The sequence below is a fragment of the Ochotona curzoniae genome, unplaced genomic scaffold (assembly GCF_017591425.1).
Source record: "Ochotona curzoniae isolate NIBS_2020 unplaced genomic scaffold, NIBS_Ocur_1.0 contig_1, whole genome shotgun sequence".
In the NCBI taxonomy this organism is placed as follows: domain Eukaryota; kingdom Metazoa; phylum Chordata; class Mammalia; order Lagomorpha; family Ochotonidae; genus Ochotona; species Ochotona curzoniae.
In genome coordinates this window covers 595,184-615,219 of record NW_024464918.1, presented here as the reverse complement: position 1 = coordinate 615,219, position 20,036 = coordinate 595,184, and the positions used below count along the sequence as shown (strand labels likewise).

General features: G+C 46.1%; 1 protein-coding gene and 1 long non-coding RNA gene across 2 annotated transcripts; both read right to left on the bottom strand.

Moving 5' to 3' along the window:
- Positions 1–272: 272 nt before the first annotated feature.
- Positions 273–19,932, bottom strand: LOC121152901. The gene is made up of 4 exons (XR_005883324.1): positions 19,696–19,932; positions 18,236–18,342; positions 6,271–6,361; positions 273–491 (listed from the first exon to the last, which is right to left on the bottom strand). It is a non-coding gene; the product is annotated as an uncharacterized LOC121152901 (long non-coding RNA).
- On the bottom strand, positions 7,796–8,228 carry LOC121152894 (60S ribosomal protein L36a-like). Its single transcript, XM_040975140.1, has one exon. The coding sequence runs from the start codon at positions 8,226–8,228 to the stop codon at positions 7,914–7,916; it is 315 nt and encodes a 104-aa protein (XP_040831074.1). The 3' UTR covers positions 7,796–7,913.
- Positions 19,933–20,036: the final 104 nt, after the last annotated feature.

The following is a 20,036-nucleotide window of genomic DNA, read 5'->3' as shown; positions in this document are numbered from 1 at the left end:
TGAAGGTTTTGCTGGAGGAGAGAGAATGCATGGTGGATACACCTTGGAGTGATATTCTGCAGTTCTCTGATTTTCTTCTTTCACAACACAAAAAATATTCATTCAACATCTGAAAGGCATTTATCGGGTTCCTATCTTTTTTCATTTTCCCCTACTTCGTAAGCCCACCAATAGGCATGAAATAGATTCTTGTCTTCCTGGGTTTAACATTACAGGGAGAAAGACAGGCATTAAACAAACAAACACATGAATGAACACATGGCCAGAAATTGTTGCTAATGCTACTTATTTCTACTCATTCATTCATCTAACTGCCAGTCCTATGAGAGAGGTCAACAGCAAGGAACAGCTTTGGAATGAGAAGGCCTCTTTGAGCCTGAAAAATGAGTCGCCTGGAAAGGAGAGTGGGGAGGGTGGATCAGGGAGGCAGAAATCCAGGAACTTAAAGCTTTGCTTCTCCCTTCAAGCAGGTGAATATACATTACTGGGGCCTAGAAGAGGAAAAAAAATCAACCAGGAAAAAGACCTGAGTGCAAATATTTTGTGTCCATTTACAGTTGGGTGGCTTGGGAAAGTTACTTCTTTGGATTCTCAGTTGTCTCTTCTATAAAACAGGAGTGATAATATCTCCCGGAGTTTAAAGGTGGTGAAAAATTAAGTGAAATAATGTTCTGAGGTGCTTACCAGTGCTTGGTATGTGGTAAGAGTCGATCAATTACCATTATTACGATTAACCTCAAATGCTCCAAGTTTTTCATTATCCCCAGGTCTTGGCACAGCTTGTTCCCTTATGCCTAGATCACACCTCCTTCCCTTTACTCATTTATACTGATCTTTCAAGTAACAGTTGAGATATATTTCCCTAGAAGTACTTTCCAAACCCTTATATCAGCAGCTATCAAGCTTGAATGTTTGGAAAAAATCACTGTGTGTGTATATGTGTGTGCATGCACATGCACACACGTATACTTATTACATTCTTACAAAGCAGACTCCGTTTTAACAAAGTGCTGTAGTAATGTAAGATGATAACATTCAGGGAAATAGAAACTGAATGAGAGACATAAAAACTCTATATTTTTAAGATTTGTTTATTTATTTGAAAGGCAGAGTTACAGAGAGAGAGGTAGAGACACAGAGAGAGGTCTTCCAACCACTAGCTCACTATCCAAATGGCTGCAATGGCCAGGACTAGGCCAGGCTGAAGTCCAGAGCCAGGAGCTTTATCTGGGTCTTACATGTGGGTGCAGGAGTCCAAGCATTTTGGCCATCTTCTGCTGTGTCCCCAGGCACCTTAGCAGGAGGCCAGATTAGAAGCAGCTATATAAAGGGTCTGCTTACTATTTAATAAACAGTCCCCCTAACACAAAGCAAACAGAACTGAGATCCCGGCCTGGCGCAGTAACCTAGTCCTTACCTTGCACACACCAGAATCCCATGTGGGCACCAGTTCTTCTCCCAGCTGCTCCACTGCCCATCTAGTTCCCTGCTTGTTGCCTGGGAAAGCAGTGGAGGATGGCCCAAAGCCTTGGGTCCCTGCATCCATGTGGGAGATTTGGAAAATGCTCCTGGCTTTGGACTGGCTCAGCTCCAGCTGTTGTAAGCATTTGGGGAGTGAATCAGTGGACGGAAGATCTTCCTCTCTGTTTCTCCTCCTCTCCATGTATCTAATAAAAATAATAAATAAATCTTAAAAAAAAAAAGATTCCTGGGCCCTACCTTCAGAAATATTTGACACATTAAAAAAAAAAAAACAAAAAACAGAAAAGGTGATCCTAAAATTCATGTGGAATTTTAGGGGACAGTAAAGAGTCAAAACAATCTTTAAGAATAAAACTGGAGGACTCACTTTTCTTGATTTCAAAACTTATGATACAATTACAGGAATCAGAATAATATGATGTTGATATAAAAATAGAAGTACTTAAAGGAAAGAGGCTAAGTCCAAGGGCAGACATTGTGTCGCAGTGTGTCAGATTGCTGTGTGGGATGCCCACATCCCACACCAGGGTGCCTGGTATGAAGTCCCAGCTCTGCTTCCTATCCAGCTTTCCGTTGATGTTTACCCTGGGAAGCGGCACATGACAGCTCAAGTATGTGGGTGAACTGGATGGAATTCTGGATCTTCTCCTGCATCTCTTCCAGTCCTCACTGTGGTGAATGCTTAGGAAAGAACCAGTGGATGGATTCTCTTTCTCTCAACCTGTCACCCTGCCTTTCAAATAAATAAAAATAATTTTGAAATACAAAATATTTTAATAGATTTGAGACTTCACACATGATTTTTTGACAAGGGTCGTAAGACTATTCAATAGGGAAACAACAGCCTCTGTAAGAAAATGTACTGAGACAACTGAAAACTTTTTTTTCCCTTTTCCAAAGGGAAAAATAATTGAAATTCTTCACACTATATATAAAAATTAACTCACTGAAGAGCTTCTGGATAGCTGCCTGGAGGCTGATATCCTGGGCAGGACATGGGTGCACCATGTACCTCCCCACATGCCTTGCCTTTGCTACCTCTTCCCCCTGGCTGCTCATGAGTACCTTTGAAGACCCCTTTCTAATAAATGGGTGGTTATATATCCACTTGACTTCCCAGACCAGGGCCAAGCCCAGGAGCTGCCTTTTCAAAGTATGAATAAGCTATTTATGTAAGAAAGTGTAGCTGCAATTTAAAAAAAAACTTCTGGGCATCTATGTTAGGATTCTCTGATTAGAGATTCATGGATGACCCATCAGCATCCCTGGCCACAGGAAACCCTTGGAGTTCTATTGATTCTGCTGGGTCCCTGCACAGGCAGGAGAGCCACTTCCTCCGTACCAGCCCTGCTCTGGTTCTACATTAGGTTCCTCTTGTTATGCAATACATTTACTGGCTTCAAACAAAAAAGCAAGTCAAAAATTTGAACTTGTTATGAAACAAAGGTCTGATATAAGAGGGAAAACTCTAAAGCTCCTAGGAGAAAATGTAAGGGTAAATCTTCACACCTTTGAATTTGGCAATGTAATCTTATATATAGCACCAAAACCACAAGCAACAAAAGAAAAACAGGTAAATTGAACTTCATCAAAATGAAAAACATATGTGTGTTAAAGAGCACTACAGAGAAAGTAAAAAAGACATATTAAATTTTGTTTATTCTTTGCAATTCAAGTGTCCAGTAAGCTTCTTATATTCAGAATATATAAAGAACTCTTAGAACTTAACAACAGAAAAGAAAAATAACTCAGTTTTTTAAATGGGCAAATGACTCCAATAAACATTTCTGCAAAGAAGGCATACAAGCGACCAATAAGTACATGAAAAGATGCTGAGAATGTTGGCCATGAGGGATATGCAAATCAAAACCACAATGAGATACCACTTCCTTCTGACTATAATAGCTATAATTAAGGAAAATAATAAGTGTTGGCAATAATGTGGAGACACTGGAACCCTTGTATCCCTCCTAGTGGGATTGTTAAATAGTGCAGCTGTGTATAACTGCTCAGTAGCTCCTTAAAAAGCTAAACACACCAGTATCCCATATTGGAGTACCTGGAATCTGAGTCCATGCTCCACTTCCAACCAAGCTTTCCATAAATGTACACCCTGGGAGGCAGCAGATGATGGCTCAAGTACTTGGGTGCCAGGTTGAGATTTAGGCTCCTGGTTTTTGCCTGTCCCATGCTTGGATGTTGAGTGCATTTGGGGGAGTGAACCACTGGACAGAATATCTTTATCTGTCTGTCTTTCAATAAATGCAGATTCAGCATATGACTCAGCAAGTTTATTCCTAAGTATATGTATAACAAAGAGAGTTGAAAACAGATACTCAAATTAATGCTTATATATGAATATTCACAGTTATAATACTCAACACAAAATGTCAATCAATGAGCGAACGAATAAACAAGGTTTGGTATATCCTTATGATAAAACTTTTTAAAATTATTTATTTTTATTAGAAAGACAGATTAACAGAAAGGAGGAGACAAAATGATTTTCCATCTACTGGTTCATTCCCCACATGGCCACAACAGCCAGAACTGAGCCAATCTGAAGCCAGGAGCCTGGGGCCTCCTTTATGTCTCCCACACGGGCACAGGGTCCCAAGACTTTAGGACATCCTCCACTGCTTTCCCAGGGTACAAGCAGGGAGCTAGATGGAAAGTGGAGCAGCTGGGACATGAACCGGCGTTCATATGGGATCCCAGTGTTTTAAGGAGGATTAGCCAGTTGAGCCACTGTGCCAGGCCCATAATAGAATAGTATTCAGCATCAGCAGGCATTGTAGTGCAGCATGTTGGAGTCCCAGTTTGAATCAAGGCTACTCCACTTCCAATTCAGCTTCCCGTTAATGTACATGAGATGGTAGCAGAACATGGCCCAAGTACTGGAGTTTGTGCCACTCACATGGGAGATTTGGGTGGAGTTCCAAGCTCCTGGCTTTGTCCTAACCAAGCTTTGGCCATTTGGAGAAAGAACCAGCAGATGAAAGATCTCTCCTTCTCTAACCTTTCAAATAATTTAATCTCTCATCAATTCTCTTCCATAGATCCCCAAGTGTCTCCTTTTATGATGAACACTATACTTACCCTGTGTCTCTTTTGTGGGCTGCAAACCCCATGTGAGCAGAACCTAGATCTTTCTTATGTATTATAACGTCTCTGGCATTTAGAGGAAGCACCTTTTCAGTAGATGCTGAGTGATTTGAATGACTGAATTGGATTAACTAGAAGGGATCAACAGTAAGAGAAGAAAATCCTAAGGAGTCTCTAGCCCAAGAACCCATAATCTAAACATTGGAATTAACCTCCTTCTGGGAGCAGGTGTTATGGCTCAACTGGCTAATATTCTACCTGAAAGCTCCAGGATCCCATATGGGTGCCAGTGTGTTTCACTGTGCTCCACTTCCCATCCAGCTCCTTGCTTATGGCCTGAAAAGCAGTGGAGATGACCCAAAGCCTTGGAATTCTGGCTTCTGGCTTTGGACCTGTTCAGCTCTAGCCATAGCAGCCATTTGGGGGATGAACCAGCAGATGGAAGATCTTGCTCTCTCTGTCTCTCCTTCTCTCTATAAATATGCCTTTTCAATAAATAAATAAAAACCTCCTCTGTCCATGACTTCCACTGTCCGACAAAGTGGGTTAGCCCACGACACAGAAATCAGCACACTAGAGTTAGGGCCATGATTGGAATGGCCCTTCCAAAATTCATGCTGGAATGTAATTACCACTGTATTCAGAGCAGGCATTACAGGTATGATTAGGGCATGATGGCAAAGTCCTCACAGATTAGAATGGATTAAGGTTGTTATGGTGGGAATGGGTTAGTTATCAAGAGTGGGTTTCAATTTGACTCCCTCTTATTCTCTCCCTTCCCCTTTCTCCCCTGTCTCCCTTCACATACCACCATGTGATGCCTTCTTTGTTGTTATGATCACCAGATGTTGCCCCTTGGTCTTGAACTGTCAAAAGGGGGAGACAAATAAACTCCGACTGTTTAGCATTTACCTGGACTGTGGTGGTACAGCAGTATGAAATGAATGAAAAGAGCTTGGAGAGCCACCTGCCCCAAGCACTCAAGCTGGGCTCCCCGGGAGATGGGGGAGGCCCAACTGGGAACTCTAGGCGGAACTCTAGGCAGACCTTGGGCAGACCCTGGGCAGAGCAGCTGTGGTTCGAGACCCTCAGGCTTGACTTCCAGAGCTGTACGTCTCTGCTGGCATCTGTTCCATGGAAGACGAGCCAGGTTGTCCTGGCCTCCCTGGCTGACCCCAGTGGCTTCTGGCGGAGTGACCGCTCCTATTTGGCTGCTTACACCGTGCCTCAGAGCTCACAGTCAGCAAAATGGCTGCCCTCACTGTCATGGAGCTGGGCCTGTGCCATCTCACTGTCGCCTATGCTGGCTTCAGAGGCCTCATGCACACTGCAGGACATGTAATGCAGTCCAGAGGGGATAGGTGAGACATCCAGGACTGGCTGGAGCCTCAGCCTGGGCCTCTTCCATGGAGCCAGTACAAATGTAATTTTCTCATCATTGCTTTTATTCCTGTCATCCAGGTCCTCTGAAGTCAAACAACTTTTCTCTTTCTCCACTCTGTGTCTTCTCTGAGGGAGTCAGTGAGGTTTTTTGCACTAGGACTCTGACCAATCAATACTACCACCTCTTTACGTGAACACACATAGGACACCATAAACACAGGAAATCAATTCAAGGAAGAGGAGGATCTTGTCTCCATTTTGGCTTTCTTCTTCCCTCAACATGAAATTATGAGTACTTACTATGTGTCCAGGGGTAGAGCTTCTACGTTGATATGCATTGTCTCATTCAGTTCTCATGCAAACCTACCAGGTGAGTGATGTTAACAACTACCTGTGAAATACAATGGACATTCAGAAGATGTCTAAAACGTGCAATAATGGCTTAGCAAATAATTGCTCCAGTTATATATTAATATATAGTATATCTTTTGCATACATTTTATCTGTGATAAACATTAACTATTTATAAGTTTGTTATTCATGCATATATTTCTAAATGATATAATTTAGCTTTATCTATTTTGAAACATAAATACATGGAATCATACAGTACTTTTTTTTTAACATTTATTTTTATTGTAAAGTCAGATATACAGAGAGGAAGAAAGACAGAGAAGAAGATCTTCCATCCAATGGTTCACTCCCCAAGTGACCACAACAGCCGGTGCTGCACTGATCTGAAGCCAGGAGCCAGGAGCTCTTCCGGGTCTCCCACACAGGGGCAGGGTCCTAAGGCTTTGGGCTAACCTCCACTGCTTTCCCAGGCCATAAGCAGGGAGCTGGATGGGAAGTGGAGCTGCTGGGATACAAACCAGTGCCCATGTGGAATCCCAGAGTATGCAAGGTGAAGACTTTAGCCACTAGACCACCACGCCAGGCCCTACAGTACTTATTCTTTTGAGTACTTTTTTTTTTTAAAAGACTGATTTACTTAAAAGTGGAGTGACAGAGAGATGAATCTCACCTTCATGGTTCATTCTCCAAATGTCTGCAACAATCAGGATTGGGCCAGATCGAAGCCAAGAGCCTGGAACTCTATCCAGGTCTCCTATACAAGTGGCAGGACTCCATGTATGTGGAGCACCACCTGTTGCTAATGCCAGGTGCATTAGCAGGAAATTGGATTGGACGTAGAGGTGGGATTTGATCCTAATCAGCAGCTTAACCTGCTTTTCCACAATACTCATCCCATCTTTGGAGTATTTCTGTGAAATTAATTCATTTGTGCTGTTTTGTATATCTGGAATTAACTGATGACCTCCATTGTGTGAGTTTCCATTCACCCTAGAAAGGTATTTATGTTTTCTACCCTCTGTGGATATTATAAAAGCTCTCCTCTCTTTTTAAAGAGTGATTATTTGAATGGCTGGCTGAAGTTTTGTTTTTGTTTATTTGTTTTTAAAGACTTAATTATTTTTATTTGGAAGGCAGATTTACAGAGAAAAGGAGCAACAGAGAGAGAACTCTCCCATCTGCTGGTTCATTCTCCAGATTGCCACAATGGTTGGAGCTGAGCCAATCTAACTGCAGGAGATAAGAACCAGGAGCTTCCTCCAGGTCCCCCCTGTGGGTACAGAGGTTCAAGGACCTGGGCCATTTTCTCTGGTTTTCCCAGGTCATAAACAGGGACCTATATCAAAAGTGGGGCAACAGGGACTTGAACTGGTGCCCATATGGAGTGACGACACCACTAGGTGGAAGATTAGCCTATTAAACCAACATGCTAACCCTGAGGTTTTCTTTCTTTCTTTCTTTTTTTTTTTTCCAAATTTCCAAGAGGAATTTTATTGATGGCTCCAGTTTATTTCCTCCCCCAAAAAACAAATTAAGTGAACAATAATTTTAAGACTTTATTCAATTCATAACAAAGCCAAGAATGAAGATTAGAACTGGATCACTTGGCCCTCTCTTTTCTTATCTCTTCCCAGTTCAAAAAGTTTACATCTCTTAATAGCCAGCATTCTTTTGGGTCTGCAGTTGGGCTCTATATGCCTCAGCACAATCTTCTTTGTAGTTTTAGCCTTTTTCTGGAAAATAGGCTTAGTCTGCCCTCCACAGCCACTCTGCTTCCTATCATAGTGCCATTTCCTCTGGGCATAGAGGGAGTCTTTGCCCTTCTTATACTGTGTTACTTTGTGGGGCTGGTGCTTGCCACACTTCTTGGAGAAGGTCTGGCGCATTTTAGGAACGTTCACCATGTTTGCAGAACAATGCCGGCATGAAAAGAGGTTTTCTTTCTTAATGCTTTTATTTTTATTTGCTAAGCAGAGTGATAGAGAAAAAAAGAAAGACAAAAAATATAGAAAGAGAAATCTCCCACCCCTTAGTTCATTTCCCAAATGCCTGCAATATCCAGGGCTAGGATGGGCTGATGCCAGAAATTTGGAGATCCATCTGGGTCTCCCACATGGGTGGCTGGGGCCCAAGTACTTGGACCATTGTCTGCTGCCTGCCAGGAAGCTGGATTGGAAGTGCAGAGTAGCTTGAAATCAAATTAGGCATTCCAGACATGAGAGGTAGGCATCCCAAGTAGGGTTTTAACCCACTGTGTCACAATACCTGTTCCATTAGGAACATCCTGGTACATGAGTTTGGGGGCATGGAAGCCCATAATTTTTATTTTTTGGCCCATAATTCTTTAGGTCATAGAATTAATAGTGTCAATTAATAGTGTAATTGCTGTGTTGTAGACTCTGGGCATATTCAGCTTTAAGGGACAAGTCCACAGATCACTTTCCTAAGTGGTTGTGATAAGTGATCTCTTCTTTCCTCTCAATTTAATGATGAGGCTCAGGAAGGTTCATCAGTAGCCCAGGGATACCACATCGGGGTGGGAGGAGGGGCGGGAGGCAGGAGGCATGTATGCCTAGGGAATCTGACCTGGACTCATCTCTAATCTCACCATTTAATCTCTATTTCAATTAATTAAGGTATATTCAACTGGAATGCTAGAAAACCAGTAGTAACTTGGTGGCTTAAAAAATACAACTGGGTGGGCCTGACCCCGATGGCTCAGTGGCTAAATTCTCACCTTGCACATGCCAGGATCCCATGTAGGCACCAGTTTGTGTCCCAGCTGTTTCACCTCGCATCAAGCTCCTTGACTGTGGCCTGGGAAAGCAGTGGAGGATGGCCCAAAACCTCGGGATCCTGAACCCATGTGGGAGAACCAATAGAACCTGCTGGCTCCTAGCTTTATTCAGATTGGCTCCGCTTCGGCCATTGTGGCCACTTGGGGAGTAAATCAGTGGATGGAAGATCTTTCTATACCTCCCTCTCTATAAAATCTGCCTTTCCAATAAAATAAATAAATCTTAAAAAAAAAAAACCACACAACTAGGTGTTTCTCTTTCATGTAAGGAGCTAAGGAGGTGCTCATGAACAGCAACAGTGTCAACCACACAGGTCACCTCAAGGGTTCATGGTTGAGGCCAGATTACTACCCTGTCCGAGGTCCTGCTGGTTAGAGAGGGGTTGCCTTGTAAGGTTTTATAGGCCACGGTGGATGGACTCCTTATCTCTTATTTGCCAAGTCATGTGGCCACATCTTGCTGCAGTGGAAGCTAGGAAATGCAGCCTTGACTTGACAGCCACAGCCCTATCAGCTCCATCACTGTGGAGAAGAGAATGGATTATGGCAGATATTAGGATGTTAGCTATCTCCCTGCACTATCCCCACCATTCCTAGGACACTCTCTTCCATGCTTACTTTGACTAACAATAAGTAGGTTTTAGTTCCAGATGAAGGTAATGGTTTCACTTTAGGTGGCCATGTGAGCAGAGGTATCCTCCTATACCATCCTATTTTCTTCAGCAAATGTACTTGAGGGCTTACCTCCCATAAAGTACTGACTGCATGAAAAGATATCATGCTTGTTTAGCATGCAGGGAAATTACAAAAAAAAACAAGCTTGCCTGAATGAAAGATTACAGGCATATGCACAATAGGGTGAGCTTTGGGGCGAATCAACAGTCTCAGATATGCAACTGTACCCTACTCTGCAAACAGAGCTCCACACACACACATCTGAAGGTCGGCCAAAGTAGGATACACATAGGGGACACTCCATTTGCACCCTATAAAGAACAGGGTTGTGGAGTGAGTCCACACTTCAGGTCATTTCTGGTATCAATTCTACTTGGGACTGAACCTAACAGCCCTGCGATGAACTGTAAGGCATTTGGTCTCTAAATCATGGCTTCTTAGGCTCTAGTGGTCCCATTCCATTATCTGTGGCTCTCACAACACTTGGAGGCAGCCTCAAATGGGAGTGGGGAGCTGCCGTGCACAGGGTGGGCTCTTTGGGCCTGCCTGGGGGCCTCCATGGACTCAGTGGGATACTGGATGGAGGGGACCCTAGAGCCCCTCCAAATGTGGGGTTATGGTCACAGGTTTGGCTCATTTTGTGGCTTTTTAAAAAAAGTTTGTATTTATTTGTATCTACTTGAAAGGCAGAGTGATAATGAGAGGAAGACAGGCAAGAGATAGAGAACCTTCCATCTACCAGTTCACTCCACAAATGTCCATTAACTGCCAGACTGAGCCAGGCAAGGTCTGGAACTCCATCTGGGTCTCCCACATGTTCAAACATTTGAGCCAAAACTTGCTGCCTCCCATGAGGAATTGTCAGAAGGCTGAATTTAAAGAGCAGCCGGGACTAGAACTAGTACTTGTATGGGATGCCTGCCCCTACAGTTCAAGGTTAAATGCATATTGTTCTAAAGTATCAGACACTATCAACCAGTAACTTTCAGTCTTTTTCTAGGCCTCATGGAAGAGGAGATACCCAGTGTCTGTCAGATGGTCTACCCTGAGAAACCTGGAGGGGACACTGAGGTAGGAGAGCATCAGGATCGCAAAGACCTAGGAGACTGCCTGGCTCTGCCTTATTTGAGCAAATCTCTCAACTGCTCAGTTTCCTTGATTGTAAAACTCACCTGTCCCTGAAAAACAAACGGTAATTATCTCCACTTTACAGGAAGATCTACAGCTTGCGAAGTTACCTTGGTTAAGAATTCACTTATGGGGGCCCAGCATAATGGCTCAGTGACTAAATCCTTACCTTGCTCATGCAGAGATCTCATATGGGTGCTGATTTGCATCCCAGCTGCTCCACTTCCCACTCAGCTCCCTGCTTGTGGCTTGGGAAAGCAGTTAAGGATGCCCTAAAGCCTTGGGATCCTGCACCTGTGTGGGAGACCTAGAAGAAGCTCCTGGCCCCTGACTTTGGATTGGCTCAGCTCTAGCCATTGCAGTAATTTGGGGAGTGTATCAAGAAATAGAACATCTCTCTGTCTCCTCCTCCTCTCTGTAAATCTGCCTTTCCAATAAACATAAGTAAATTTTAAAAAAGAATTCATTTATTGGGCAGGGCCAGAGTAACAGGTTAAGCCAAGGCATGCAATGCTTCCCATAAAATCATAGCTGCTCCATTTTCTATCCAGCTCCCTCCTAACAGTCTGGGGAAAGCAATGGAGAATGGCCCAAGTCCATGGGTTCCTAAACATGTGGGAGATACAGTTCAAACTCCTGGGTTCTGGCTTTGACCTGGCTGGGCCCCCCACGATTGTGGCCATCTGGGGAGTAAGCCTTTCTCTCTCGCTCTTTCTCTATCACTGGTTTTCAAAAATAATAATAATAATAATAATAAAGAAATCTTTAAGAAAGAAAGAAAAGAAAAAGAGAAAGAGAAAATTCATGATAGAAAGCAAAGGCAGGGTTCCAGGCCAGACTGCAGGATGTCTGATGTTAGCTCCTGAAGGCGCAGTTGTTACAGGGATGGTGGGTGGGTAGCAGGGACCAGGAACAGGGATTCAAGGATTCAGCAAGCAGGAGCGTAGTCCCGGCCAGGCCTAGAGCACTGAGCAGCCGGCAGCCCTGGCCCGCAGGCAACTGCTGCTTTCTCTGCCTTTGGCCACAGGGGAGGCTCCGAGGGAGGCAGGGGTGCAGGCTGCAACGGTTTATGCTCCTCTTGTGCCTCGGAGGAAGATTTTCCCAAAAAGCCATATTAAATAAATAAAGGGAAATTCAGCAGATGGGAACATGAATCAATGAAAACTCCCATACGAGTGCCAAGATTTATGTCAAAAAAACACAACAAAACATCAACATCTGGGAGCTACCACGGCTCCTCTTGGCTGCTCGCTTGGAATGGATTCTCAGAGATGTTTTCTGTCTCTTTCCAGCCCTGGGAGACGACCGAGAGACATAAAGAATGAAGCTCATTAAGATTAGTCATTTTTAATCAGAAATGAACGCTGTTCCTCCCTCTTCTCTAAGGCTGGAAGGGAAGTGAATGTAGGTGGCGGGACTCCTGGGCTAGGTCTCTGGCCCTCGGACTGACAGAGCCCCCTGCCGGCCGCTGAGGCCAGCCCCGGCCACGGTGCCGCTCCCCAGGTCGGTCCCTTTGGGATCTCCGCGCCGCCGGGCGCACCCGCCAGCGCCAGTCGCACTGCGGCCCGCGGCTTCCGAGGCCTGGTGGTCACGTGGGCTGGAGCCCCGCCTGGCCGGTTCTGTGCGGTCTCCGTGGGCCGCAAGGCCGGCTGCAGCCAAGAGAAAATCTGAGTGTGAGTTTGGAGAGAGGCAGATACAACCAGCAGCGACAATAGAATTTGGGCCTTGCGGCTCGTGTGGTGCAGATCACAGTGGTCCGGGCTTAGCCCCGGCCCTGCATAGGTGAAGGGGGCAGGCGACCGGTGCTGAGGTCTGAGTTCAAATTCCAACTGCCATGGCCAACTGTGTGACCTTGAGCAGGTGGGGTGGGGGTGAGTGGGGAGTTTGTCATCTGTGAAAGGGGGCTAACTGGCACCAGGTTCCTAGGGGAGTTGTAAACAGTGATTGAGAAAACATGCCAGGTGCTTAGCCCAGTGCACATATGCCTACGACTAAGTAAGTGAGAGCTGCTTCTAGGATAAAGACTCCATTTCCTGTTGCAGCCTACAGGGCTGCGTCCCAGCTCCATGGCCTCCCTTGCTGGGTTCCAGCCCCATGAGGGTGATGGCAGGACTCCGAGGCCTTGGATTCATTCCTTCCAGTAGTGTGTACCTACAGAGACCTACATGCCAGGACCCGTGTAGCATGCCAATGACATAACCTCATGTGATTCCCTCTCGGACCTGAGAAAGCTCATCGGGCAAAGGTGGGGACAGACTTGTGAACAGAGAACAACATAGATGGGACAGAGATGGCAGTTTGTATGTGTGTGTGGGATGGAGCTAGCTGTTCCTGCAAGGACAAAGCGCTCAGCTCCAGGCTACAGGTAGACCAGGCAGGGCTCTGCATAGTCTCACTAAAACGGACAACGATCAGGCAGGTCTATGATGAAGCATCAAGAAGGTGATGGCTAAAGCTGCCACCTGCAACAATAGCATCCCACATGGGTGCTAGTCCTGGCTGCTCTACTTCCAATCCAGCTCCCTGCTAATGTGCTTGGGAAAGCAGCCAAGTATGGCTCAAGTCCTTGGGCCTCTGCTACCCCTGTAAGAGAACTCGAAGAATCTTCTGGCTTCTGACTTCAAATCAGTCCAGCTTTAGCTGTTGTAACTATTTGGGAAGTGAACCAGCAGATGGAAGATTCTCTCTCTAACTCTGCCTTTCAGATTAATCAATCTTTCTTTAAAAAAAAAAAAAAAGAGGTTACCATTCCTCCTGTAAGATTCACATGAGGGCATTCTGACCCAGGACCACAGCCCACAGCTACTTGGCCATGTTGCTGCCAAGCAAAGGTTTTCTCCTTGCCCAGATGAGCAGTTCTGTGCTGAGGAAAGAGTAGCATTCCCAGCAGGAATGCCAGCCCCCAGGAGCAGAGGGGAGGTGAGGATAGTGGAGCTGAGGGACAGAAGGCTACACCTCCTGCTCTGAAGCTGAGCTGGTACATGAGGGTGGCAAAGGGGAACCCACAATGGCTTAGCTACAAACAGGAGTGTCCACCTTGAAGGCAGCCCCTATCTGAGCTGCTTGCCGCCCTATGTTGCTGTCCTCTCACCTTTCACAGCCACCTGGAGGCTCCAGGATCCCTGCCACCTTTTCTCTCCTCTTTACCCAGAGCTTTGTTTCACAGGCTGGGTTCATGTCTGTCATTTGTGCACTTCCTGGCAGCTCTGCCTGCTCCTGAGTCCCAAGAGTCAGCCAGCATAGGGCCATGGGTGGCAGTGGGACTGTTCCTTAAGTCTTCTCTGCTGAGGCCTGGCTGAGATCAGTTAGGGGTGCCTTTTTTTTCTTTAAAGATTTATTTTTTATTATTTTGTTTTTTATTGAAAGGCAGATACACAGAGAGGAGAGACAGAGAAGAAGATCTTCTGTCCGATGATTCACTCCCCAAGTGAGCGCAACGGCCGATACTACGCCGATCTGAAGCCAGGAGCCTCTTCCGGGTCTCCCACACAGGTGCAGGGTCCCAAAGCCTTGGGCTGTCCTCGATGGCTTTCCTGGGCCACAGGCGGGGAGCTGGAAGGGAGGCGGGGCTGCCGGGATAGAACCGGCGCCCATATGGGATCCCCGGGGCGTTCAGGGCGAGGACCTTAACCACTGCGCCACCGCACCGGGCCCTAGGGGTGCCTTTAAGAGCTCCAGGAAACCACCCATCTTTGTCAGCTCCCAGCAAGCAACATCGTCTACCCATACTTGGGGAATTCTGATGAAGGAACTGAACTTGCCACAAGAAAGCAATGAAAAAGTCTATTGGGATAGGAACTCAGGAAACAGGACATGGGTTAAGGCTAACAACTGTCACCATTTATTAAGTCCTTTCTGTGGGTCAGGCACGGTATGCTCCATTTCACAAAAAGGCAATGGAGGCACAAGAAATTCCAGCAACTTTCCCAAGTTCACCCAACTAGAAAGCAGTGGGGAATTCCAACCTAGGACATTAGGACTCCAGAACCCAAGGTCTTAACCACTGTACTCTCGTTTAGGAGTTTATCAACCCAGAAGGGATTCCCAGACAACAATAGAGAATGGAAGGGTGGGCGGGGCTGGTACTGGGGTTTAGAAAGGGAAAAAGGCAAAGACAGAATCAGAAATTCAACCAGGAAGTGAGCAAGGGACGCCAGACAGGAGAGGTCTGTTTGAGTTCATGGCTTCTTACAGGGAATGGTCAATAGAAGGTCGGAGGCAGGATGATAAGGTGTTGTGTGTGTGGAAGAGTCCAGGGATGGATGGTCAGCTGAGTCAAGTGCTCCAGGTCAAGGAGTTTGACTGAGCAAAGGCCCACCGCTGGTTAATGAGGTGTGCTTGCCTGAGCCTGGTGACCCTGGTGTCAGATGAGCAGGGCTGGCAGCTGGGAGGAAGGGCAAAAAAGGGAGTCCTGCAGAAATGGGAGGCAGCGTGTGCATTAATTAAGAACTCTGGAAGTAGAGGAACGAACAGAATGGGCAGCTGAAAAGGGCAGGAGGATCAGGTAAAGGATCTTCCCCCGTGATAGGAAAGGCCTGTGTATATTCCACAGTCCAAGTGAGGGAAGCTCACAGTGGGATGTGTGCTTTGGCATGAGTATCCAGATAATTATAGAGACACACTACTAGAAGACAGAAAGGGAATGGAACCAAGAACATAGTGTGGTCTTAGAACAAAAGGAAGAGACAGATCTCTCCAACTGAGCCTATGTCTTTGTCATTTCCTCTAAATCATGATCATTCATTTTTCCAGGGTGCAACCAACATTCAAGTTGACACACAGCCGCTCTCAAGTCAGACTCCTCAACATCCGAGATGGCTACTATTTATGGACCATGTGTCTGGTCATTTCAATGTGCTATTGTATGAGAACAGTGTAATCCCCATTTCAGAGATGAAGAACTGAGGAGGAGGGACCATCACAACCTTGACCAGGGTAACAAGGCTGACAAGTGCAAGAGCTTTGCTGGATGCCAGATAACCCAACTGCAGTGTGCCTGCCCTTCGGTGTTGTGCTGTGGCAGTTCAGAGTTGAAATTGTGGTCCTCTAGGCAGGGGGACTAGAGTGTAAAGAGCCCAGGACAGGTATCTGTTTGAGATGAGTCTTTTAGGACTCCTTGACTTTTGCCTGGGGCAGAAGCACTCCGGATAATGAAAAGATAATTTCCATTTCATGTTCTCTTTCATCTTAGGGGTCAAGTCCACCAGAGTCTGGCATGTTCCCAGCCAGCAGGCTCTTCCATATCACACTTCACACTCAAGTATAAACTGCTGAGCACCTGACCAACCCCACACCCTACCAGGAGGCTTTTGGTGGCATATATATATATATTTAAATAAACAAATATCTATACAAGGGGTCTGCTTACTGTTATAATAAAAGTTTCTCCTAACACAAAGCAAAAAGAACTGGGAGCTATGCTGAGGGTGGTGGCTTAGCACTGGCTGGGTGAGGTGAGGTCACTGGCTTTGAAGAGACAGAATAAGAGTAGGGGTTTGTTTCCCTCCCCTCTATTCCAACATAGCAGTTTGCACCATTTGTTGGATCTCTCTGGCTCATCACTGCCTGGCTGCAACCTTTCCCAGCAGTCCCAGGCCCTCACAGCTGAGTCCAGACATCTAGAGGGCTTACAGGTCTTTATCAGTTGGCCCCACCTATACCCCCCGGAGATTGGAGACCCATGACCATCTCATAGGTCCTGACCACCCTCAGGCTGCAGCTATAGTAATCATAAATTGTACTCTGCCTCTCCATCCTGAACTGGGCTTCCCCTTTCCCTTCTTTACCTAGCTGGTTCCTAAACCTCTTTACTCAGCTTTGTCAATGCTGATGCCACTGCTTCTAAGTCCTCCTGAATTCCAGGCCTAGCTTGTGGGCCTTTCCCCATGGTGTTCCCACAGCTCTATATTTCCCCACCCGAGCACTTGTTCGACCCCAGTGAACCACTCTTGCCAATACTCAAGACCTTGAGCAGTTCCCTCTCACAGTGATTTCTGCCTGGACGGTGGATTGTGTTAACCAACAACATGCAGAAGTGATTCTGTGTAGGTCTAGAGCACCTCCACTCTTGTGCTTATGGAAGCTCAGAGACACTTGTGAGGTCAGCTCCTATACAGAGAGGCTCTGGGGAGCAGAGGCTCTTGGAGACAGGCCCAGCTTTTCCAATACCTAGCTAAGTGTTCACAACTCCAGCTACAGGCACCATCTGTCTGCCCACAGGTGAGACCACCAAAACTGCCCAGCTGAGCCTTGGTAGCTTGCAGAACTGTGAGACATAACAGCTGTCTTCAGCCACAACATTTTGGAGTATCTGTGATGTTGCAATAAAGAAAGAAAACTCTCTGTATTTTAATTTTTTTTTTTTTTTTTTTTTTTTTGCTTGCTAGACTATTTTGCTCTGTGGAGGCAAACATACATCCGTTTTTTTAAAGTATTATATGTGTATACTCAGGACATGTCCTAGTAGCAAATAAGCTCTCATGCATTTGATTCATACAAATTAAGAATGTCTATGGGGGGCCCAGCGTGGTATCCTAGTGGCTAAAGTCTTTGCCTTGCACATGCCAGGATCCCATATGGGGCCAGTTCAAGTCCCAGCAGTCCTGCTTCCCATCCAGTTCCCTGTTTGTGACCTGGGAAAGCAGTCAAGGATGATCCAAAGCCTTGGGACCCTGCACCTGCTTGGGAGACCCAGAAGAGGCTCCGGGCTCCTGGCTTAGGATCGACTCAGCTCTGGCAGTTGCAGTCACTTGGGGAGTGAATCAGCAGACAGAAGACCTTTATCTCTGTATCTCTCCTTCTCTCTGTATATCTGCCTTTCCAATAAAAAAAAATTAATCTGAAAAAAAGTCTACAGGGGCCAGTGCTGTGGCACCATACAGAAAGCAGCCACCTGCAGTGTCAACATACAAAAATATATGTATATGGCACTAGTTCTAATCCTGGTTCCTCTAACTTAAGATCAAGCTCCCTGCTAATGTGCCTGGAAAAGTGGCAGAAGATGGCCCAGGTGGGCCCTTGCACTCATGTAGGAGACTTAGAGGAAGCTCCTGGCTCTTGACTTTGGCCTGGACTGGCCTTGGACATTGCTGCTATTTGGAAAGTGAACCAATGCATGGAAGATCTCTCTGTATCTTTTCTATATGTAATTTTTTCAAATAAATACATTTTTTTTTTTAAAAATGTCTTCAAAAACAAAAGCAACCTACCTCCGGTGCACTCATGGTGGCAAGTACACAATGGCCTGAGTACACTGGAGGTGATTACTCAGACACTGGGCAGCAAGTGCCCAATGAAGGCAAGTGCACTTACCTTCGCAGAGCGAATAAATCCACTTGACTGTGGGCCATAATCCAACAGCTCAGAACTTGGGGGCAGAAGAGGATGCCTGAAGGTTGGGCCTGGCAGTTGACGTAAATCTAAAACACCAAGGGAACACAGTTAACATTTCTGACAGGACTTCTGTGGGCAGTGCTGCACAGGTGAGCTTATGCTAGGAAGGACCCTAGCTGTCCTCACCATCCACCCCTCCCACAAGTGGTCTGGCAACGTTCTCAGGGGTGCCACTTGGTCCTTGCCTTCAAAGCCTTTCAACTAGTTCCAGACAGGAATGCACATTGGTGGGAATATATTTCCTCTCAAATTTGTAAATCCCACAACTGAGTCTGGTGGCCCTCCTTGGCTGTAATCACTATCAGTGCAAGGTGTTTAGTTCCATTCACAAACCTGGTTTGGCTCAATTCTTCCAGAGGGAAGTCTATGTCAAGCCCTATGTGGGAACAGAAAATGGGAAAATATCATCCCTGCCCAGAGGAAGAGAACTAGGGAGCCTCGATGTACACTAAGTAACATAATTAAATAAAAGGACAACATGTAATTACTGCTGAGCTGTGCCGTAAGACGTTAAGTGGTATAGGAATTGGGGAAAGCAGACAGCAGGGGAGGGCTCCAACAGGCTTCACTGAATGGGGACTGAGCGGAGGCCTAAAAACTGAGACACTCTCCCGACAGGTTCACAGGGAACGGGCACAGGAAGTCTTGGGAGGGAAAATGGAGCTGCCCCACTGGAATAAATCTCCTAAGATACCTCAAAAAAAAAATGAAAGAAAAGAAAAGAAAAGAAAATGGAGCTGAACATGTGCTCCTGTGCTTGGTATCTTATTGTGAGGTAGCCACACAGGAACATGAAAGGTGGCTGCCCCACAGCCCAAAGCAAGGCTGTTTCTACAGTACCCCCATGTTCGGCCTCCTTATTTTGTTTCCTATGCTTTTCTTATCCACCTGTTAGTCTTATTTATATAGTCCAGCTTCAATGCACCAGTGTCCCACCACCCACGGCTCATGCTTCTTTTGGGGGTGTTATCTATCACATTGGCCCACTCACCTCCTCCACTGTAATAATGAGAAGCAACTTACATTTATTAGGTTCTTGCTACATGCCAGGAATTGTGCTAGATGATTTTAAAGAATTATTTGATTTAAGCCTCACAACAACTGCCATCTATTTTACAGATGGAGAACCCAAGTGCGCAAGATACCATGGCTAGGAGTTAAGTTTCCTATTTGTGGGACTCGGGAGCCTGTGCACTACGTGTTCCTGGAGGCCACAAATGTTCTGGATTCATCTGTCGTCTCAGACTCTACGATGGTGACTGACATATGGCCCAAAAATTCTCTTAACGATGAATACAACGTTCAGCCTGCGTGCCTGGGTCTCACCCCACTGTTTAGCTCCCCCGGCAGAAACTTCCATTCACCCAAAAGCCACACACCTGGCAGGAGAAGAAGGAAGCTAGCCCACTTAAAATGAACTTGGGTGCAAATGGAGTGAAAGAACTCCACAAAACGCCACGCGCTGGGGCTGACGTGGAGGTCTCTGAGGGTTGGTGGGTCAGGGAGTCTCTTCTCAGGCAGTCTCGGTCTGTCAGATTTGGAAGTGCAGGGCCCCGTCTACCGCAGCGGGCCCGGTCGCGGCGCACAGAGCAGCGAGGATATCTGCCTAACGTTTTTTAAAAAACCCCCAGCCCACCTCTCCCGGCCGCCCCCGCGGCGCCTTCAGGACTCTCTGGCACCCCCGAGTCACTTCCGGGGCGCCCGCCCCTGCACGCTCCTT